Here is a 24,949-nt window from a genome sequence, read left to right as displayed (position 1 = left end):
TATAAATTTCTCTTTTCTTTTTTAGTTGAAGTATAATTTACATACAGTAGAATGTACAAATCTCAAGTGTACAGATTGATGACTTTTGACAATGCATAGACCTGTATAACCAACACTCAATCAAGAAATAAAACAATTCCCTACAAATTGCCCTGGGTCCACATCCCACTCAATTCCCTCCCATCCTGAGGCTACAGGTGTTCTGATATAGTTCAACATAGTTACTTTTCTAAAACCTCATATGAATGAAACAACATACAGTATGTACTCTTTTGTGTCTGGCTCCTTTTCCTTAACATGCTTTTTTAATTGAAATTTTTACTGAGATTTAAGAAAAAGAAATTTTTATTGAGATAATTATAGATGCTCATGGTATTGCAACATGTGTTTTTGAGATTCATCCATGTATTAGTGGTTCACTCCTTTGTATTACCAAGTAGTATTCCATATTTTATGGACATACCACAATTTGTTTATCCATTCTTCTATTACTGGATATTTGGACTGTTTCCAGTTTGAGGCTCTTTATACATAAAGCTGCTATAAATATACTCTACAAATCCTTTTCTGAACTTATACTTGGGATTTCTGGGTAAATGGTAAGTAAATGCTTAACTTTATAAGTAACTGCCCAACTGGTTTCCAAAGAAACTCCATCATTTTGCACTCCACAAAGCAATGTAGGAAAATTCCAACTGCTCCAGTATTTGCTAAATGGACTGGATTTTTTAGATTTTGGCAATTCTAGAAAGGATATAGTGATATATGTTGTGGCTTTTCCTGTTATCATTTGCATTTTCCTGATAACTAGTGATGTTGCACATTTTTTTCACATTCTTATTGACTATTAGTGTATTTTCCTATCTGAAATATCTGTTCAAATCTTGTGCATATTTTAAAAACTGAGTTGCCTTATTGAGTTGTAAGAACTCTCAATATTTTGGATACAAGTCCTTTGTTAGATATATTTATTGCAAATATTTTCTCCCTGTCTGTGGCTTGCCTATTCTTTTTCTTCATATGCTTTAGATGAGCAAATGCACTTACTTTGAAGAAGTCCATTTGATCTGACTTTTAAAGATGCTTCCTGATGTTCTACGAAATCTTTGACTACTCTCAGGTTAGAAGATATTCTCCTATGTTTCTCTTAGGAGCTTTATAGTTTAGCTTTTAGATTTAGGTCTACTATCCATTTCAAACTAATTTTTGTGTATAGTGTGAGCTGGAGGTCAAAGTTCATTTTCCCTCATATAAGTATCATATTAGCTCAGTACTGTTTACTGAAAAAAAAAATCTTTTCCCCTACTGAATGGCTTAGAAATCTGTCAAAACTCAATGGACTACCTAAGGGTGGGCCTATTTTTACTCTATTTTGTTTCCATGATGTATTTGTCTATTCTTACATCAATACCACATTGGACTGATTACTATAACTATATAGTAAGTGTTGAAATCAGGTCACATAAGTTCTCCAACTTCATTTTTTTGTGTTATTTTGGCTATTCTAGGTCTTAATGTATTTCCAAACAAATTTTAGAATCATCTTGTCAATTTCTAACAGAAAAGCGAAGTCTTAGATTTTAATTGGCATTGCTTTCAAGTCATAAATCACTTTGGGGAGAATTGACATCTTAACAGTATCAAACTTCCAATCCATAAACATAGTCTTTCTCTCCAAATATTTCCATTTTCGTCAATTTCAATGTGTTGTGGGATTTAGAATAAATATTGTACACATATACTGTTAGAGTTAAGACTAAGTATTTTATGTTTTATGATATTTAAAATGGTATTTTAAGTTTTGCTTTCTAATTATTCATTGCTAGTATATAAAAAGACTATTTTTGTATATAGATTTTGCATCTTGAAAACTGTTTAACTCACTTTTTGTAGATCCCATGGGATTTTTTTTTCCACAGTCAAAATAAAGACAGTTTTATTCTTCTTTTCCAACCTATATAATTTTCTTTTATGTGCCTTGTTGCATCGGCTAAGATCTCTAGTACAATATTAAAGAGAAGTAGAAAGGGTCATCTTTGCCTTTCTCCTACCTTCAGTTGGAAAGTGTTCAATATGTCACCATGAAGAATGATATTAGATACAGAGGGTTTTGTTTTAATATAAAAATCCCTTAATATGTGAAAGAAATTCCCATCTGTTCCTAGTCTACTGAGGGTTTTTCTCATGTTTAAGTGTTGAATTTCATCAAATTATTTTTTTCAAAATTACTGAGATAATCATGTGGCTTTTCTCCTTTACCTATTTTTTTTAATATAAATTATTGTCAAGTTAGCTAACACACAGTGTATACACAGCTAACATATAGTGTATACAGTGTGCTCTTGGCTTCAGGAGATTCCCATAATTCATCGCTTACATACAACACCCAGTGCTCATCCCAACAAGTGCCCTCCTCAATGCCCATCACCCATTTTCCCCTCTCCCCTGCCCTTCCATCAACCCTCAGTTTGTTCTCTGTATTTAAGGGTCTCTGATGGTTTCCCTCCCCCTCTGTTTACACCTATTTTTTCCCCTTCCCTTCCTCCATGGTCTTCTGTTAAGTTTCTTAAATTCCGCATATGATATCTGTCTTCCTCTGACTGACTTATTTCACATAATGCTCTCCAGTTCCATCTGCGTTGTTGCAAATGGCAAGATTTCATTCTTTTTCATTGCCAAGTAGTATTCCATTGTATATATAAACCACATCTTCTTCATCCATTCATCAGTTGATGGACATTTGGGCTCTTTCCATAATTTGGCTATTGTTGATAGAGCTGCTATAAATATTGGGGTACATATGCCCCTATGAATCAGCACTCCTGAATCCTTTGGATAAATTTCCTAGTAGTGCTATTGCTGGGTTGTAGGGTAATTCTATTTTTAATTTTTTGAGGAACCTCCACACTGTTTTCCAGAGTGGCTACACCAGTTTTCATTCCCACCAACAGTGCAAGAGGCTTCCCATTTCTCTCATCCTCGCCATCATCTGTCGTTTCCTGTTGGCTGTTAATTTTAGCCACCCTGACCAGTGTGAGCTGATATCTCAGTGTGGTTTTGATTTGTATTTCCCTGATGATGAGTGATGCTGAGCATCCTTTCATGTGTCTATTGGCCATCTGGATGTCTTCTTTGGAAAAGTGTCTATTCATGTCTTCTGCCCTTTTCTTCACTGGATTATTTGGTTTTCAGGTGTTTAGTAAATTACTTATAGAATTTGGATACTAACCCTTTATCCAATATGTCATTTGCAAATATCTTCTCCCATTCTGCTGGTTGCCTTTTAGTTTTCTGGATTGTTTCCATTGCAGTGCAGAAGCGTTTTACCTTGATGAGGTCCCAATAGTTCATTTTACTTTTGTTTCCCTTGCCTTGGAAACATGTCGAATAAGAAGTTGCTGTGACCAAGGTCAAAGAGGTTTTTGCCTATTTTCTCCTCTAGGGTTTTGATGGTTTCCTGTCTCACTTTTAGGTCTTTTATCCATTTTGATATTATTTTTGTGTATGGTGTAAGAAAGTGGTCCAGTTTCATTCTTCTGCATGTTGCTGTCCAGTTCTCACAGCACCATTTGCTAAACAGACTGTCTTTTTTTCCACTGGATATTCTTCTTTCCTGCTTTGTCAGATTAGTTGGCCATATGGCGAATTATATTTGTTGATTTTGGATGTTAATCCAAAGGAATCCCAGGAATATACTGTATACTTGACCATGATGTGTCATCTTTTTAATATATTTCAGGATTGTTTGCTAATATTAGTTTGGGATTTTTATGTCTGTATTTGTGAGAGATATTGGCTAACAATGATCTTTGCTTATAATATCCCTGTCATGTTTTGGTATTTAAGTTATACTTGCTTTATAAATGAGTTGGAAAATATTTTAAGAGTTTGTGTAACAAGCTTTCTCTTCTGTAAATATTCAGAAGAATTAACCAGTGAAATCATTTGAGATTGGAATTTTCTTTACTGACAACTTCTTAATTATGGATTCAATTTTTAAAGTAAATATAGAACTATTCATATTTTCTGTTTTGTATATCTACTTTGATGTTTTTTAAATAAATCTGAACATTTCATATAAATTTTCCAATTTGTTGGCACTAAGTCATTCACAATATCCTCTTGTAGGGAGAGTGCTTAATTTGTTGTTCTTTTTCTAGCTTATTGAGATGAAAGTTTAGATTCATTGTTATTGCTATTGTTTTAAACCATCAATATGATTTTATATTTACTCACATATTTACTCTTGCTGATGCCCTTCATACTTTTTTGCAATCAATATTTCTATCTGGGATTCTTTTATCTTGAGAATTTTCTTTAAGCATTTCTCATGGTAAGATATGCTGGTAACAAATTCTTCCATCTTTTTCATACTTGAAAACATCTTTTATTTTATCTTTATTTTTTTTTAAATATGAAATTTATTGTCAAAATGGTTTCCATACAGCACCCAGTGCTCATCCCAACAGGTGCCCTCCTCAATACCCATCACCCACCCTCTCCTCCCTCCCACCCCCCATCAACCCTCAGTTTGTTCTCAGTTTTTAAGAGTCTCTTATGTTTTGGCTCCCTCCCTCTCTAATCTCTTTTCTTTTTCTTTTTCTTTTCCTTCCCCTCCCCCATATTTTTGAAGAAAATTATCACTATAGAATTCCAAATTGGCAGTTTTTTAAGATTTATTTCTGTTTCCACTTAACACTTTAATGACATCACTCCATTGTCTTCTGGCTTCCATTATTTCTGTTGATGCATCAAATGCTGTTCCTTTGATGCCAACATGTTCCCCAGCCCCACCCTCCTAACCCTGGATGCTTTTACAATTTTCTCTCCCTAGTCTAAAGAATTAGAGGACAGAATTCAAAGCAACCACAGACATAAGAAAGTAATGAGGGAATCTCTGAAAGGAGAGAGCCAGAGAAGGGGCATCTTAAATTCTTCCCAGCTAAAGAGAAATGAACTGACCTATGGTTTGAACTGCTGGCTAAGAGAAAATTTGCAATTTGTACCCAACCAACTAATTGCCTGCTAAAACAGAAACATCAACACTTTTTGGAGGAATGCAGTTGAATCCAGAGTCAGCACAACATAACACTTCTAATCTCTAGGATACAGTCCAGAACTACTCAACAGAAATAATAATCAATAGAGACAAACCCTGAGGTGACCCAGATGTTGATATTAGCAAACAAGGATTTTAAAGCAGTTATTACAATTACCAATGATGTAAAGGAAAATATTCTTTGAGGAAAAAAGAAGGTCTCTGAAGAAAAATAGAAATAACAAAAAAGAATCAGATGGAAATTTTAGAATTTAACATCTAAAATTAAATATTCACCAGGTAGGTTTAACAGAGAAATAGAGACTGAATCAAGCTGCAGGGAAACGATACCAGATGGAAAACTGGATTTTCAGAAATGAAAGAATAACAGAAATGGTAAAATACCTGGGTACATATAAAAGACAAAATTTCCTGGAAATATTTATGACTATTTAAAGCAAAATTAAAACATTGTTTTGTGGGGTTTATAATTATGTACCTATAATACACGTGACAATATTAGCCTAAAGGCAGAATAAGAGATGAATGGACCCAAATTAATATATTTTGAATTAAAAAAAAATTTTAAAGCCCAGCGATTAATCTTATGACACTATTATAAATTCTTGATCAGATATATTGTTTATATCTGTTTTGATCAATTATTTAGCTGTCATTTTTTCCAGGAATTTCTTTCGAGGAGAATTCTTCTGTTCTGTCATTTTGGCCAGTCTTCTGTCCCTCACATGTTTTAAAAGCTTGTTATGTGTCCTGAACCTGTGAGCACTACTGTATTAAAGAGGGGTCATACACTGTCTAGGGCCTGGACCTTCAAGAGGTGTGTTGTTTTTTTTTTTTTTTTTTTTTTGGAGTGTGTTACTTGCTCTCTGTTGTTGTGACCCTGGTTGCTTTATGTCCCTACTCGTAGTGATGTTTTGGACCCTCTACCAGGTGTGCTTTGATTTGTTCATTGAAGTAGCCCTGTGGGCTGCCAGGTTGTCCTTGTAGGCCCCAGGAGCCGTCTCTGTCACTCTGTAGCCCAGACTCTTGGAATTCAAAGTACTCCGGCATCTAGACTGCTGTGTTTGAGGGACAAGGGAACTTCAGGTCCTTTATTTTTCTGACATGTCGGATCTCCTCTCAGCCAATTTTTTTTTTTAATTTTTAAAAAAGTGTTTATTTATTTTTGAGACAGAGAGAGACATACCACGAGCAGGGGAGGGATAGAGAGAGAGGGAGACACAGAATCTGGAGTAGGCTCCAGGCTCTGAGCTGTAAGCACAGAGCCCGACGTGGGGCTCAAACTCACGAACCACAAGATCATGACCCGAGCTGAAGTCGGATGCTTAACCAACTGAGCCACCCAGGCATCCCTACAATATATTTTGAATTAGAGCAATATTTGTTAAAATCCAACCCAGTGGGTATCCTAACAGCTACAGTCCCTAAGGGGAGCTGAGCAAAAGCCAGGCTTGGGACAGGATAGAAATGATTTGAAAGGATTCAATAATACATTCCTTCAGCTGTGGAAATCTGGCTAAGCTTGTGGTGCAACTTAATCGGAGTAGCAGGGACAAAAGCCTTATTGTTTATGGAAGCCTACGAATCCAAATTGGCAACTGGCATTGTAAACAGCTTTGGATCAAAGAACAACATGTCAAGATTCATGTTAGCACAGTTATTTGCACCTGTATTAATCATCTATTGCTGCAGTTATGCTACTGTCTTTGGGAGGACAGTAGCATTTGGGAGGTCCCCTAAATCACCTCTAGTTTCCATGATTCACTAGGAGGACTCACAGGACTCAGAATATAGGTGTACTCATGCTACAATTTATTACAAAGCACAATTAGCAAAGGTAAAAGGTACTTGAGGTGAAGTTCAGTAGAACCCAGGCTCAAGCTTCTAAAAGCCCTCACTCAGGAGTTACACAGAATGCATGTAATTACTCCAGCAACGAGCTGTGACAACACATATCAAATGTTGCCAACCAGGGAACGTCTTAGAAATGGCACCCTAGCGGGGCGCCTGGGTGGCGCAGTCGGTTAAGCGTCCGACTTCAGCCAGGTCACGATCTCACGGTCCGTGAGTTCGAGCCCCGCGTCGGGCTCTGGGCTGATGGCTCAGAGCCTGGAGCCTGTTTCCGATTCTGTATCTCCCTCTCTCTCTGCCCCTCCCCCATTCATGCTCTGTCTCTCTCTGTCCCAAAAATAAATAAACGTTGAAAAAAAAAAAAAAGAAATGGCACCCTGGCTTTTTATTGGGAAGTGGTCATGAAGGCAGTCTCTGCCTAGCACCTACCAAAATCCCAGACTCCCAGAAGGAAAGCAGGTTCCAGCATAAACCATATCATTTGTACAGAGTTTAAATAGAATAAATCATTTTTTAAATATTTATTTATTATTTATTTTTGACAGAGGGAGAGAAAGAGTGTGAGTGGGGGAGGGGCAGAGAGACAGCAAGACAGAGAATCCAAAGCAGGCTCTTCACCACCAGCACAAAGCCAGATGTGGGGCTCGAACCCACAAACCATGAGATCATGACCTGAGCTGAAGTTAGATGCTTAACTGACTGAGCCACCCAGGTGTCCCAGAATGAATCATTCTTATCAGTTAATGGTAGCAACCAAATCCAAGTTCCCAGAAGCCAGCCAAGGGCCAACCTTGTAAGCAGTCCTTTTCAAGGATAGCATTTTAAGTCTGCTATGTTAACTGTTTTCGGGACAATTACATAACTAATGACTATAAAAGTCTCAGTATCTTATAACAACTAACACTGCTTTCTCTCAGTTAGCTGTAGGGGGTAGCCATGGTAGACTCAACTAGACTTCAGGCTTTGTATTAGGTTCAGATCTGCTTCACAAATCATAGTTCCAGGAATGGTGGCTCCCTGCAGGCATGTTCTTCTCATGTCAGGTAGCAGAAATACAAGAGAGCAAGCTAAATCAGGCAAACACTTTTAAGGTCTCTACTTACAGCATACCTCTTAACATTCCATCAGCCAAAGTAAGTCATACAGTTAAAACCAACATTAGAGGGATGAGAAAATATCCTTCATCTACTCTAGTGGGGAGAACTGAAATGTCACATGGCAAAAGATGTGAATGTACAAATCCCTTACAGAGAGGGATTAAATAACTGGAAAAAATAATCTAAGCTACCACAGTAGGGATCTAGGGACCTCACAAAACTCAGAGGGCAAATGAGATTGGAAGCATCACCTTATCATTTTTGAAAATGATATTTCTTGGTTTGTTCATTAGTTTCTTGAAATACCTATACCCAAAAGAGACTTGAAGCTGACAAGAAAAAAATGTGCAATTTTAGTAATATTCTACGCAAGTTCTTTAGCGATATAATAATCAAATAATAAAAGCTAACATTAATGAGTGCTTACTATGTCAAGAGTGTCACATGCATTATTCCATTTAATCCTTGGTTGATACCATCATTATTTCCATTTTATAGATGAGGAAACAGAGGCCTAGAGATTTTCCCAAGGTCGTAAAGCTTGTAAGTGGTGAAGCCAGATTTGAATGCATGCAGCCTACATCCAGAGATTGTGTTTTTAGCCATTGTATTTTAAGTGTGTGCCAGACTGTGACGTTTCAATATTGGACTACAAAAGTGTGCCAAAGTTGTGGAAGCACCACCAAATCTGCACATGAGTCACATGGGCTCATAGAGCTAAGGTTTAATTTGTCAAGAAAAGAAAATCTTTATCCTCCTCAACTAAAATACCAAGAAAACCTGACTCTTTCCCGTAGAAATATATCAACATACCATAGTTCAACTGTTTCATTTCCATGTTATTTAAATTCAAACATTTTTTGTCTTTGAAGAACTGCTACATGAATACATTTCATTGATCAAAATAACTGCAAAGTTTCTAAGCAACCTTGAATTTCTACTTTCTAGACTAAAGTATCTGCTACACGTACCATCTCCTGTGACACTGTAAAGGCCATGTTTTCAGTCAACAAAACTAATCACAAGAGAAAACAATTAGAAAAATCTTCCATTTTCATTAAACAAGTACATTCAAGACTGTTCAATGAGTAATTGAACAACTAAGAAGTTTCTCTTTTATGAAGCAAGAATTCTGTAATGCAGATATACTTGTATCACTCCAGAATTTTTGGTCCTTCCCTCCATAGTTAGAGGGAAGTGCATTTTAATTACAGATATTCATTTCCCACTTTTTTTCTGAGATTAATAAATAATGAAAGTATGGTAGTATGCATCTGAAATCACTAAGGACATAATGTTAAAAGGCATACTCCTGCAATGAGCAATGGTCTGCCAACCATCTCATTTGAAGATGAGTAAATGTTATTGTAGGAACTAAAGTCTTGGGTGTCTCTGATAAAATAGATTTAAGCACCCACTGTAGGGGCATCTGGGTGGCTCAGTCGGTTAAGCGTTGGACTCTTGATTCAGCTCAGGTCATGATCTTATGGTTCGTGAGTTTGAGCCCAGTGGCAGGTTCTGGGCTGACAGCGTGGAGCCTGCTTGGAATTCTCTCTCTCTCTCTCTCTCTCTCTCTCTCTCTCTCTCTCTCCGCCCCTCTCTGCTCATGCTCTTGTGTTCTCTCTCTCAAAATAAATAAATATACATTAAAAAAAAAAAAAGAACCCACTGTAGGGAACTTATTATTCTTTAAAATTCCTCAGTGAATCTTTTTTTTTAAAGTTTATTTATTTTGAGAAAGAGAGAGAGAGAGAGACAGAACATGGGGGAGGGGCAGAGAGAGAGGGAGAGACAGGGGGAATTCCAAGCAGGCTCCTCACTGCCAGCACAGAGCCCGACATGGGGCTCAAACTCAGGAACCACAAGATCATGACCTGAGCTGAAATCAGGAGTCAGATGCTTAACCTACTGAGCCACCCAGGTGCCCCCACTGTAGGGAATTTAGAGGGTTACTAAAAACATAAAATATTACCTAGATGTACTCAGCCTATAAAACACAAGATACACACAAGAGAACATTTTTATCCTCGAAGACACAATTACCCAAATTAGACGAAAAATTGGAAGTAGAAAGAAAAACAAAAAGGACAAGGCCAAATGCCATATTTGAAGACAAGTTTGAAAAAGCACAGAGGAATACCTACCTTAGTCCAGACATGAACAATGAAGAGATGTGGACTATATTTGTCCACGATGACCTGGGCATTTGGAACTAAGGGATGGTTATTCAGTGAAAGAAGAAGGTGCTTAGTTCGAGTGTTTTTTATTTTGTTTATAACAAATCCTCACTTTCTCTGTTAGTTTTCCAAGAGCTCTGTCACTTAGCTAAAAAGAATGATTACCCTGGTTTATAAAAAATACAAAATCAGAGCTCTAAATGGATTTGTGAGATTTTCCAGAAGAGAGAACAATGATACAGTGGAAAGCAGGAACTGTTGGCAGATTTCCACTTAAAGCCAAATTTCAAAAATTTTAATGGAAAAAGAATGTCCTTAATTTTCTAGGTATAAATTATTTATATTATCACATCAAATTGTTTATATAATCTAATTTTAACAAACAATTTTCCCCATGAGAAATATTTTAATATTCATAGAATAATTTTAATAAAATTAAAATTTCACTCTTAAGAATATTAATTACTATGTGAATCCTGTGTGGACTCAAGAGTAAATGGCAAACTCTATTTTTCAGTTATCACTTGAGAACTTTACACTAGAATACTATTTACTGTTAATGAAGATTTGAAAGAAAAGAAGTAATTTCTTAGCATAAATTCAGCTTCAATATAATTAACAAAGTAACATATTTATTCATAAAAATCCATGAAAAAACTTAATATGTTAAATGTATCAGAAGTCTTTCTTTTAAGGGATAGCACTTTTCAGAAAAACTCCTGCACAAGGTAATATGTTCCCCTCAAGACATCACAGCCAAAACCTAAGCATGGGAAAGTTCCTTAGAGGACATCCAGGCATCCAGGATTCCTGCTACAGCATTTCTAACAAGTAAATTTCCAGAGCTTGTATGAATCTTTCCAATAACTGGGAGGTGGGGTCTACTATCCACGGTCCAGCCTATTCTAGTGCAGGGGAGCTGTGACTATAATAAAGTTCTTCCTGCTGATGAGTAGAATCTATGTTCTTAAAATTTCAACCTACCTGGTATAAAATTAATACCACTGGTTATATAAAGTTCTAGCATCCATAAAGCACCTCAAATTCCAATTCTTTTGTTCCCTAGTTGGAAGTAGCTAAGAATAGCATAGAAGTTCTATCACTCTAGGACTTGCGGAAGGAAGGGGACAAGAGGGTAGAGGTGTGACAGAACAATGTAAAAGGAGACAGAAGACAACGAAATATTTGGTTCACAAGGATATTTTATGTCAGATTCAGTGACAAACATGGATATAATCCAAGACTACAAAATACAAAAGATTATCTATGGGTGCATGTGGTGTAAGTATTCTTGTTTTTTTTGTGTGTGTGTGTAAGTATTTTTGTTTGTATATATATGAGTATATGTAGATGCATGTGTGTATATATGTTTAATACATGTGCATGAGTGCATGAGTATATATATAGTTGACCCTTGAACAACAGGGGTTTGAACTGTGCAGGTCTGCTTATAAACAAGGATTTTTTTAGGTAAGTACAGTACACTCACTATTGTAAATGTCTTTTCCTTATGATTTTCTTAATAACATTTTCTTTTTTCTAGACTACTTTATTGTAAGACTACAGCATATAATACATATAACATACAAAATATGTGTTAATCGACTATTAATGTTACTGGCAAGGTTTCAGTCAACAGTAAGCTATTAGAAGTTAAGTTTTCGGGGAGTCAGTAGTTACACGCAAATTTTTGACTGCATGGGGGTCAGCGCTCCCCCACTCCCATTATTCAAGGATCAACTGCATATACGTATATGGCATATGCATGTATGTGTATGTGTGTGCATGTGTGCGTGCATATGAATATGTATGTATAAAATGCCAAGTCAGCCAATAGAAAAATCTGCAAACTATGTTCCATAATGGAAATGCAAACGTGGGTTTTTAGGGTATTATTTTCAACAACATAGAATTCACACAGCTACTAAACATGGCAGGAGTTATTAACAGACCAGAGAGGATGAAGGGAATTCAACAAACTTATGTTTATTTCACGGTTTGAGAAATATTACTTTGAAACATCTGAGTCATGGAATGTGAAACTTATTATCTAGATATTTGGTATGAAGTAGATGAAGAAGTTCTCAACCAGTAAATCAAAATCAACCAGTAGATCACTATGTCAAGTCTCTTTCTGCAAGTGCTAACAAAGCTGATATCATGGGAGGGTAAGGGCCAGCAAAGCCACACCTTCCCGGGTGCAGCTCAGGGTCCACCCTTACAGGCCTTGTCTGCACTCTACCTATGCTATGCTTCAGGGAGCCAGCCAGCAACAGTTCCTCACAGGGGTCTGGGTGGCCCTGAGGTGAACACAGCCCCCACTGACAGGACACTCAATTATTAAAAGAGAATTCAAATACGTTCATTAGATCTCAAGATAAGGAAGAGAATAAACACAGAGAACATACATAGAACATACATTTTGTTTCACACAAACATAGAAACAGAAGAAGAAAGGGTTTGGGTAAATCGTTAGGATATTAAATTGTTGCTAAATTTTACTCACCAAAAAGAATAAAATGCTACTCAGATCTAATATGGCAAAATGATGAAGCTACATAAACAGTTTCAGTTAATCATAAAATTGGAAACAGATCATTGGATAATGTAATATATCTTTTTCTAGGTAACACATAAACCCATTCCAAATTGTATAGCCTGGTAAAGCACAAAAATTACTACTTTTGACCCATGGGCCAAATATCACACACCATCTGTTTTTGTAAATAAAGTTTTGTTGCCACATGGCCCCCCTCATTCATTTGCTGTCTGTCTATTTTCATGCTAAAACATCGGAGTTGAGAAGTTGTGACACAGACTATTATGGCCCACAAAGCCTAAAATATTTACTCTCTGTTCCTTCATGGGAACAGTTTGCAGACCCCTGCCCTACATAATTACAGATCTTAAAATAAACACGTAGGTCACACTGCTAAACCATGACAGTCTCAGGGGAGGAAAGAACTTCACTTGCTTTATCATGTAGGCCCTTCCTTACAGACCAACAACAACAAAGAATTGCAAAAACTGTTCCAAGGGTTGTGAGGGTATTTTATAGTTTGGAGAAATGAAGTAATTGCTCTTCCTACTTGCTGTGTTGGTTCCTACCTGTTTTTCCTCCTCTTCATCTGAAGTGCTACTGGTGTTCTGGACATTTCCGCTGGGTCTGCTGGGTTGGTAACCTTTCAACTTTTCTTGAATGGACCAGTTTTTCTCTGGATGTGTTGTGTCTTCCTCATCACTTTCTGGGTGATTTTTCCATTGTTTCATCATTTCTAACACATTGGTTGGTCTTGCTGAAGAAAGTATGTTGCCCTAATATTAACAATGAATTTTTGGTGTTATAAACCATTTAGAAAATTGAGATTTTTACATCTTTTAGTAATATATTTCCCCAAAGCCAGTAAATTGCATGGAAAAACTATAATGCTGAATAAATAGCAAAACTTTTGATGCCCTTTGGAGCATACTTCCTGCACTGACATGGCTTGTACCTCTTGACTGATCTCATGTACAACCCGTTAGGGTTCGGAGGTGGGGCAAGACCCCCTTCTAGAGCTATTTGTAAAAACTAACAGGGAAATGCAAAGAATGAAAAAAACTTGCCCCAAGTCTAGTGGGTCCAACACTAAGGACAAGTTTATATAATATCAAAATGTCTAGGTAGAAATGCTAAATTCAATTGAGTAAACACTGTGAAACAGCCTCAAAATTGTATTATCTCGTGCCATTTCACGGAGAGACACTTTGTTATCAGCAGATCTTATTTAAAAATTTGTTTAATGTTTATTTATTTTTGAGAGACAGAGAGAGACAGAGCGTGAGTGGGGGAGGGACAGAGAGATGGAGACACAGAATCCGAAGCAGGCTCCAGGCTCTGAGCTGTCAGCACAAAGCCCAACGTGGGGCTCAAACTCACGGACTGCGAGATCATGACCTGAGCCAAAGTCAGCCACTTAACCGCCTGAGCCACCTAGGAGCCCCTCAGCAGATCTTATTTTAAAATGGATTTTGTCTGTATTTGCATTGGACATTTTTGCTTTTGGGGTTTCTTTATTGTCATTTCAAATAATGTACAATACAATAAACAACAACAAAAAACAAAAACAAAAAATATCACTGTGTCCAATAATATAGATATTTGATTTTTGATTTAAAAGCTTTTATTTGAGAGGCACCTGGGTGGCTCAGTCGGTTGAGCGTCCGACTTCGGCTCAGGTCATGATCTCGCAGTCCATGAGTTCGAGCCCCGCGTCGGGCTCTGTGCTGACAGCTTGGAGCCTGGAGCCTGTTTCAGATTCTGTGTCTCCCTCTCTCTGACCCTCCCCCGTTCATGCTCTGTATCTCTCTGTCTCAAAAATAAATAAACGTCTAAAAAATTTTTTAAATAAAATAAAAGATAAAAGAAAATAAATAAAAGCTTTTATTTGACTGGAAGATTTCAATATGATGTGGTCATTTGAGTATAACTAATTCAGCACACTGCTTTTATCCCAGATGTGACTATCCCATACCAAAGTTGACTGTTTTATATTAACAATATTTTTCTCAAATATAATATTCCACTTCGTGCCAAGAAATACATGAATGTAGTCTCAAATGGCTCCCACTAGAGTAGGAATGCCTTAAATATTTTTGCTCCTAACTCAGACTAGTAGAGAAAGTTTAGACAAGTTTGGATCACATTTGGATTAAAATGGGAAATTCAGGTGTGGGCACAGCTATGGAGTGATTCTGCATTAACTTGGTATGTGGGTGGATGGAAGCATCAGTGACACCAAATACTATGAAACAGGGCAGTGTAAGGGCAGCCATCTGAGCACACTGTTGAGGATTTGTAGAGTTTAACAGATTTGTGGTTAAAAACACAAACACATTAAGTATGGAATGGTAACAATGAAATGAGGATCATTATGCAATTAATTCCCCATGATTCTTCTATTTCATCCTGTTTTAAGAAGTTCTATATTCTTACCACTTTCTTAGCATCCTGCTTTTGATAAAACACTACCCATAGCATCCTCTACCCGTTCACTCCCAGAATTCCTTCACCACGCCTTCTGCCAACCCATAGCCTACATTTCCTCCAAGGCTCAATTTGAGTCATCTCTAGTCAAGCATCCCAGAACTTCAAAAGATGTTGTCATCTTAAATTCAGATGAAGTACAGAAGGAGTCTCAGTAAAAGAGTTGGGATTGTCTACAATGGTAGAGTCTCTGATCTCTCATCTGAATGAGTTCTGACCTCCAGGGCTCTGCCAACAGCCCTGTTTGATCCCTATAATCCATCTAGCTTCTATTACAACTTCCTGGTTTCATCCTGATCTTTAGCCCCAATTTTCATGTAATTACAATATCAGCTCCTCGAATGCTAGTAGACAAAACTCTGCCTCAACTTTATTCTTTCACTAGCAGACAGACAATCTGATATTATCTATGTCTGTATTTCCAGTCCTCAATTGCCCTTCCCTGATAAACTTTCTGTAAGGTAACTCTTTAGATACTATGGTAGTCACAAAGACTGCTCACCTAACATTCCTTTCTTCTAGACATGTTGTAGACCTCTGCCTCTCTTCCTCTTCTGGGATATGACCATGTGAATTGTTTTGGCCAGTGAAATGTTATTGGAAATAGTATATATAACCACTGGGTGGAAAATGTAAAAGATGGTGTGCAACGTATCATATCCCCAATTCCTTCATGAGTAACTACAGAAGCAGAGAGGTGGAGCCTCCCTCAGCCTGGATCCCTGAGTGAGGGCAAAGTAAAACAAAGCCTCCTCCTCTCCTCCCAGCTAATGTGCGATGGAAGACATCAAGGATGCTGAGATTTGGGGGTCATTTGTTACCAAAGGATAATTTAGTCTGTCCTGATATAAATAGCAAATTAAACATTTGCATTCTGTAAGTCACTTCCAAAAAGCCTTAGAAAGAATGAGCCCATGGTACAACCAGCATACCCAACAAAACTGTAATGACTACAGAAGTCATATCCAATTAGCACCATGTGATAGCCCATTTATTCAGACAGTCCTTGCTTTGCACAGTCCTGATGTGTATGAATTTCAATCATCATGACTTAGTTAAATACTATCAGTCACCCAACAACACAGTTCAAACTGCAGTCACCATGGTATACTAACACTAATTACATGAAGTTCAAACTTCACTGCTAGCTCTTCAATCCACAATCTCTATGTAAATTACAGATGTGCATTGTGATCAGTGATGGATCATGTCACTTCTTTCCCAGTCTGTCGTGACAGAACACTGGGCATTTGCTATTCAGTTCACACACAGGCAGCAAAGCATGCAGTTGTGTTGCCTCCTTGCCTCCCAGTGAACTTGACAGCTAAGAAGAAGGTGTAGCAAATAAATGAAAGGGGATCAGGCTGGAAGTGGAATCTGAATCAAATGTCAGTGGAGCAAGAGCAGAAGCAGCTGACCTTGGAAGCATGGACACTGCCACCATTTGAGAGAACTTAGCCATGCAACCCAAGGAACTTGGTGAAGGCAAACTTATAAACATAAATGGGAGGAAAGTGGTGTGCAGAAACAACGCAGGTGCCCCAGAGACTGTGCAAAGAAGGTGACATTTAAAGAATTTTCAGAGAAAATTTATGACATTGAAAGCACAAATGATAAAAAGTTGGAAGTTGACCCAAACTTAGAAAATTGTATTATAACTCACCAAAATATAAAAAGATGCTTCCCTCTGTATTGTATTATATTCAAGCAGGAGAAGGTAAGCACTGTTTAAGTTAATTTTGATAAGTTTTTATTAAAAAATATATACTTTAATTCTGATATTTCTAATGTTTTAAACTCCAGTGCACTAAAAAATCGGTTTATCTCTTGTTTCTTTTTCTAAGTATTATAACCAACAGTTTTCAATGTTTAACAAAAAATTTTAAAGTGCATGGAACAATCCTAATTTTCCCCAATGATTATTAACATCACTTTGCTCTTTCAACCTGCATTGTTGTTTTTATGGTCCTGTGCTACTATACAAACCAAGGATTCCCTGGATTATTTTGAATCTGCATCTCCGGCAATCTTTCAAATGCTTGGTTCACATATACATATGCATAAGAGCTTGATGACTGACACTCTAAATGCCTAAAGTAGAGTGCTTTTGCACTCAAAGAAATGACCCTATTTCTCATTTCAAAGAGGCTGTGGAGAAAAGAAAGGATTCAGGATAGGACATTATTCCCTCTGAAACATGCTACTTGGAAATCTCTAACTCCTTGTTTCTGACATTCATGTGTGACACCAAACAGGGCACGAATAGTGATACTGACTCCAGACTTTCCCTGTTGTCTACAGTCCAGTCAATAACTTACTAGACTACCTTCTTCTTGCTTGCTAGCAATTGGAGGAGGAATTGCATCGCATTCTTGGACTGACCGATGATTAAGTGACCCAGGGCTATGTGTCATGAACCTTCTAGGGTCAATCGAAACTACAAATGAACCAACCACCCAAAACAAAGATGGGTGGAATTATTAGGGCAGACACTGTAGATTGTGTAGATTTTACCATCAGGACACTACCCTCTGAATTTCCTTTACTGGCTTGGGGAATCAGGGGTCAGACACTGAACTCATCAACTATGAAATAGTAAGAGGCAAGAAGGCGGCAGTAACAGACCAATAATCTGAGGCTTTCAAAAGTAGAACACCAACCTTTTGGTTACTAAATTTCCACTTGTTTAACTAACAGATGGCTGAGGCTATTTTACTTTGAAAAATGGAAAATGAACACCCATGGAGAAGAAGCGTTGGCAAAAACTGAGATTTGGATTTAAAACCTTAGTATTAAATGAAGACCACAAATGGAGACCCAAACATATGCCCTCATCTAACATACTTCTCAAGGACAGCAACTCTAAGTATTTGGTAAACAATAAGTATGCAACGAGTATTTTTAAATGAATGAATGAACAATATTCATGAGCTGGGGTGAGGTGATACGAAACATAAAATTGGCAAAGCTAAAAGAAAACATTCGAGGTCTTTAGCTTTTGGTCATCATTCTATTTCTTGTAAATAGCCAGAACTCGTCATTTTGTGATGTTCCTAACAATATATATGTATTCTTAATTGAGTATAGTTGATACCTAGGAATAAATTTTTTCAATAGGAAAGTGGAATAGTCACTTTATTAAAAAACATAGAAGAATGTTCAACTTCACAAAATTAATAAAACCCAAATCAAAACAATGAGATGCCAATTTTCACTTAACAGATGGACATAAGTTTAAGTTTGACAATACTCTGTATTGGTAGGGGCGTGGGAAAACAGGGTTTCTCATCTACTTGCTTTTTTTATTGGATCACATAGGAAATCAAAAGGGAATTTATTTGTTTAATTTAAATTTTAGTTAACATACAGTGCAATATTGGTTTCATGAGTAGAATTCACTGATTCATCACTTATCTACAACACCCAGTGCTTATCACAACTGCCCTCCTGAGTAGGGGTACCTGGGTGACTCAGCTGAGCATCTGACTTCGGCTCAGGTCATGATCTCACGGTTTGTGAGTTTCAGCACCGTGTCAGGCTCTGTGCTGACAGCTCAGAGCCTGGAGCCTCTTCGGATTCTGTGTCTCTGTCTCTCTCTGCCCCTCCCCCACTCATGCTCTGTCTCTCTGTCTCTCTCTCTCTCAAAAAATAAACATTAAAAAATTAAAAAACAAAAGACAAAATGAAACAAAAAACACAAAAAACCCACAAATGCCTTCCTGAGTACCCATCATCCATCTAGCCCACCCTCCACCTTCATTTACTTGAGCTTTTTATGGGAGGGTAAATTAGCAATAGCTTATCAAAATAGATAATTCACATTCTCTCTGACCAGTAATTCCACTGTTAAGAATTTATCCTATAGATATGATAATACAGTATGCATATCTACAGCATAGATATAATACAGTACATGATAATACAGTAAATATATATTTATAAGAACATTTGTTGCACCACTGTTTGTAACAGAAACAGTCTGAAACAACTTAAATGTTCCATATTCATATTCATAGTGGACTATTTAGAAAATAATAGTGTCCATAGTTTGGGATATAATGCTGCTTTTTAAAAAATAAGGAAATCTTTCCAAGATATGTTAGATAGAAAAGAATAGCATGCATAATATGAACTTGCTTGTGTAAGGTATGTATATATATGTAATTATATAGAATTTTTTTAAAAGAATGCATAGAGACTTAACAATGGCTATCTTTAGTAAGAGGGAATGAGGGGGATGGAGGAAGAAAGTTACTTTTCCTTTTTTGTTTACCATTTAAATCACTTACCATGGATAATCCTAACTATCACCTTTATACAAGTAGTAATTAATGTAAATTACAGCAAGAAAAGAAATAATGTAAATTGCAGATACCAACATGAACTCTAGCACCCAGCAAAATCACCAAACTCGTCCTCATGGGTCTCGATGAGCCCAAGGCAGCAGCATACCAAGGTAATAATGACCACTGAAGTAAGCAACTGTGTGCCACTTTACAATTTTTCCTAAAAGTCATCTCAGTGATTTTCTTTTACACGTGCAGCAACTATACAAATATACAAGGTTTAGTGCTGATATTCTTATTCCTCAGGGGAAAGCAGCCTGAGAAAGTTAGTAATTTACCCTATGCCAGAAGTGTATTTCCAATTGCCTGCCAAGAATTTCTAGCTAGAGGTGTTGTGGAGCCTTCAATAGCGTATTGTATATTTGAAAGTTGCTAAGACAGTAGATCTTAAAAGTTCCCATCACAAGAAAAAAATTGTAACTATGTGAGCTGATGGATGTTTTAACTAAACTTATTGTGGTAATCATTGGCAATATATACATATGTGAAATCATTATGTTGTACACCTGAAATTTATATAATATTATACATCATTTATATCTCAGTAAATCTGGAAAAATAAAAACAAAGTCGATATATTCCAAACCAACATTCTTCAAACTGTGTACACCTGGCTGTACATGAAGACTTTCAAAGGGATGTGTAGGCAGGGATAGTCTGTGGGGAATCTATTTCAAGACCCCCAATTTCCAATGATCTATTCTTTTTCAAAAGATTGGCAGTAATCTTTTCTATGTTCTTTTTCTTAAGTCAGCTTCTTCCAATTCTCATTACTGTATATATATTTGTGTGTCACAGAATGCTCATTTATCTCAAATATATAACAAACTCCTATAAATCAATAAGTTAAAGACCTAAAACCAAATAGAAAGATGGAGGGGAAAAGCTTGAATAGATGTTTCACAAAAGAAGATTTAAAAAAGAAGAAGATCTCGAAAAGGCCAACAAGCACAATTAAAGTGGTTAATTTCATTTGTCATTCAGGAAGTGCAGAATAATTAAGGAATCCACTCCTGAAATCATTGTTTCACTACATGCTAACTAATTTGGATGTAAATTTTAAAAAATAAAAAATAAAAAATAAAATTAAAAAAAAACACTCTCTCTCTGTCTCTCTCAAAATAAATAAATGAACTTAAAAAAAAAAACACAATGAGATGCTATTATATATCTTCCAGAGTATCTAAGTTAAAAATATTGACAAAATAAGCACTGGAGAAGATGAGGAGCAAAACTAGAACTCACACATTGCTGGTGAGTGGTAAGCCCACTCTGGAAAAGGGAACAATGGAATTTTCTAGTTGGGGATAGAAATGTTCTATATTTTGTTTTGGGTGGTAGTTACACAGATACATACACATATAAAAATTCATCAGGCTATATACTTAAAATCAGTGTATTTTGTAGTTAAGTAGATTATGTCTTAACAAAGCTATGATGAATTTAAAGATCAATTTCATAGCTTCACAGATATTACTTCATGCAGTTTAATCATTTTTACTAATATATATTATTCCATTGTTAGACCATACCACAATGTATTCATTCACCAAACTGCCTTTGGGCTGATTCTGGGATTTTGCTCCTATATACACTTCTATATTCCTGGTATATAAGTGCAAGAGTTCCTCTTGGGTATATTCTTAAGAGTGAAATTTCTTGGTTGTAGAGTATGTGAATGGTTAGCTTTATAGGATGGTGTCAGACCCTTCTTCCTTTGTACCAATAAATACTCTCACCAGCAATGATTAAGGGATACACTTTATCTACATCCTTTCCAACTCCTAATATTGTCAGATTTCTTAATTTTTGGTTTATCTCACTAAAGTCTCAATTTGTATTTCCCTATCACTAATACAATTGAATATCTTATCACATGTTCATTAGCCAAATGTGGGTCATCTGTCATGAAATGCCTGGTCCTGTCTTTTGCCCATTTTCTACTAGGTTGTTTGCCCTCTCTGTATTGATTTGTAAGAGTTATCTAAATTTCATGATATTAACCCTTTGTTGATTATTTGGGTTACAAAAAGCCTTCTCCTAGTTTATAACCTGTTAACTTCACCTACAGTATTATTTTATGAACAGAAAAGTTCTGAAGATTAATATTTGTCAAGTTTATCCATGATTTCTTTTATGTTAGTGCCTTTGTTATCTTGCTAATAATATCCTTTCCTATACCCTCCAAGGTGCCCAAATTTTTCTTCTATATTTTCTGCTAAAAGTTTCAAAGTTTTAGTGTTTAATATTTAAGTCTTAGATTCATTTGGAGCTGATTTTTGTCTATGATGTGAGATAGGAGATAGGATGTGAGATAGGAAAAATGGATAGGTTATCCACTTTTTTTTATATGGATAACCATTTATTCCAGCTCCATTTATTGAACAGTTTCTCTTTTTCCCACCAATCTGCCATATGACCACCGTCATAAAAGTCCCAGGTGTCCGGTTCCATGTATATTTGAAAATATTTGTATAATTCCTTTCATTTGAATGATAATTTGGGTGGATACAAAATTCAAAGTTAAAGTTCTTTGTCTTTTTTTTTTAAGTTTATTTATTTATTTTGAGAGATATAGAGATAGCACAAGTCGGAGAGGGGCAGAGGGAGAGGGAGACAAGAGAATCCCACGCAGGCTCTGTACCATCAGCCCAGAGCCTGACGCGGGGCTCGAACTCACAAAATCATGAGATCATGACCTGAACCCAAATCAAGTCTGATGCTTAACAGACTGAGCCACCCAGGTGCCCCAAAGTTCTTTGTGTTTTAATATATTTAGAATATTACTCGATTTATGCGCATATCCAACGTTGCTCCCCAAAAGTAAGATGTCAATGTGATTCTTGCCCTTTTTCATATGATTTGCTATTTCTCTCCGGGAGTTTTTAGAGTTTTTTCTTTGTTTTTGATGTTCTTAAATTTCATTATGCCTCTTTTGTCAGTTCTTCCTTAGCTCTCCTATTTAGGATTCTTCCATTTGTTGAAATCTGAAATCTTTCTTTTTTCTTTAATGCCGATTATTTTATCTCTATTATTCCTTTAAAGATTTTCTCCTCCTCCTTTTTCACTTTTCCTGTCAAATTCCTATTATATGAATTTGGGCACTTTTACTTTTAACTCCACATAACTTTTTCTCTCTCTCTCTTTTTTTTTTTTTTTTTTGTATGTTCAATTTGTGTATCTTCCTGCTTCCCTCTGTAAAGTTCTATAATCTGATCATCTAGTTTTTAAATTCATTCTTCAGCTGCACTCATTTCACTATTAATTATATAATTGCATTCTATATTTCAACTATTATACTTAAATGGTTCTACTTGGTTCTGTTTTACTATTTCATATACTTGCTTCATATTATTAACATCTTCCCTTATCTCTTTTAGTATGCTCACTTTGTTGATTTTCAAATTTTGGACTGCCTATTCAAAACTCTCCTAATGGTGTCTGAAACTTGGTCTGTGATCTCATCTTCCCCAGGGAATACTTGTCCTTGGGAGGACAGTGTATGGTTCTAAGGCCAAATCCAGGTCCTCAGCCCAGGAGTTTAAGGAAAAGTAGGGGTAAGAACCCTGAGCACCAAAAACATGCCCCCTCCAAGCTATTCCTCAGTCCAGGGCTTCATCCTTATCAATCTTCTCCCAGGAGAAATGACCTTAGGTACTCCTAAAAGTATAACCTTGTATCGTTGACACTTTCCCCCTTCATTTTACTTGACTTTTCCACAGTATTTGACTCTCTTTAGCAGTCCTTTCTTGAAAACTTTTCTGGATTTTTATATTACCCTGGCCTGGTTTTTCTCTTGTCTCTGAGTATCTTATGTTTGTGAACTGCCTTCCAGGGTCTAAATTTCTTTTCTCATCCTTCAGATGTTGGCATTCCATACTCATTCCTCTTGTCTCCTCTCTATATATACTTTCTCTAGATGGCTCTCAGGTCTCTCTCCAGCACACACCGTTCTGCTAAGATCTAGCTCCACCTCTCACCCCACCTGCATGGACACATCCACCTCAAGGCACCACAGGCTTTTCAAAGTTTATATGTTCCAAAGTGAAAATCATCTCTTCCCCCACCTCAACTTTCTCACTGTCCCGTATTCTCTATTATCCATCAAATTTCTAAATCAAGAAAATCGTTCACCTCTGTATGCTACCTGTCATTCTTCAAGGGGAAATGGGTCAGAAAATGTTGGTTACCTGTTTAAAAGTTATTCCTGACTTTTTTCTTGATAAGAGTACTCTGACTTCTTTTGTTTTTTGTTTGTTTGTTTGTTTGTTTGTTTGTTTGTTTGGATGTGTCTAGATCAAAAGGATAAGTTATGAGTTTCTTCAGTCTTGGCCATCCCATTCATTTTTGCCAGATAGTCATTTCCACATCCTCTCCTAGACCTAGGAATGGCCCATGTGATTCACTTTGGGCCAGTGAGAAATAATGAGAATTTATCTGGGTGCCATCTTGATAAAGTTTTTTCCTTGGTAAAACTGGAGAAATGTATACTATGTCTTTGTCCCCTTTTTTCCTTCTTGAGATACTGTCATGTGAGAAGGTGATGCTTGGACTGTGGCAGCCATCTTGCTACTGTTGGAGAAAAGTCTTAGGATGAAGGCTGGTCCGGTAAAGATGGAGGCACACAAAAATGGTATAGTGTCTGTGAGTTGTACTGTGCCCAAGTGGAGGACTCCAGAAAGCTACTGGCAGCATAAGTGTATCCAAAGAACTGAGAGGGGCGCTTGGGTGGCGCAGTCGTTAAGCGTCTGACTTCAGCCAGGTCACGATCTTGCGGTCCGTGAGTTCAAGCCCTGCGTCAGGCTCTGGGCTGATGGCTCGGAGCCTGGAGCCTGTTTCCGATTCTGTGTCTCCCTCTCTCTCTGCCCCTCCCCCGTTCATGCTCTGTCTCTCTCTGTCCCAAAAATAAATAAACGTTGAAAAAAAAAATCAAAGAACTGAGAAAGATTAACAAGTTAAAGTATCAATGCTTTCTAGCCTTGGTAGGCATATTCAATTCTGTGCACCAAAATGTAAGGGAAGGAAAACAACTTGGTGGAGAGGCATAAAGAAAATTAAATGGCTAGAAAGGAAAGCCTGCTAAAACACTGAAATATTAGCAACTATTTGTTAAAAAATAAAATCTTAAAGCCTTAAAAAAATAAATAAAAGTATAACCCACCAGTCCTGGAGCTTGGAGTTCAATGCGTAAGGAGTCAATGCTGAACACCAGTCACTTCCCACCCCTTTTCTTTAGCTTCTCACTCAAAACAGGGCTTTAGTGCTGCTTTGATTTTATTCCTTAAGACCTCTGTGAGGGGACAGGTATCACTGTCCCAAGGCAAAGGAAGAGAAGCAAAATGGGAACTTGGATTTTTTTTGTCTTCCTATTTTAACTTCCTATCCTGGCTCCT

General features: G+C 36.8%; 1 protein-coding gene across 5 annotated transcripts in view; it reads right to left on the bottom strand.

Moving 5' to 3' along the window:
• The window catches only part of STK33 (serine/threonine kinase 33), a 175,400-nt gene that overhangs the window by 5,924 nt on the left and 144,527 nt on the right, over window positions 1-24,949 (bottom strand). For 4 of the 5 annotated variants that reach the window (XM_040456956.1, XM_040456957.1, XM_040456954.1 and 1 more), the window contains exon 12: window positions 13,293-13,499. The exons of the other annotated variant lie outside the window; for it this stretch is intronic. In XM_040456956.1, the coding sequence (XP_040312890.1) occupies window positions 13,293-13,499 (207 nt within the window). The remainder of the gene's footprint in view (window positions 1-13,292; window positions 13,500-24,949) is intronic. 5 annotated transcript variants of the gene reach the window in all.

This window comes from Herpailurus yagouaroundi, unplaced genomic scaffold, assembly GCF_014898765.1.
Source record: "Herpailurus yagouaroundi ecotype Mexico unplaced genomic scaffold, PumYag 218, whole genome shotgun sequence".
Lineage (NCBI taxonomy): Eukaryota > Metazoa > Chordata > Mammalia > Carnivora > Felidae > Herpailurus > Herpailurus yagouaroundi.
The sequence above is the reverse complement of the archived record's forward strand: the minus strand, read 5'-3'. Positions and strand labels throughout refer to the sequence as shown.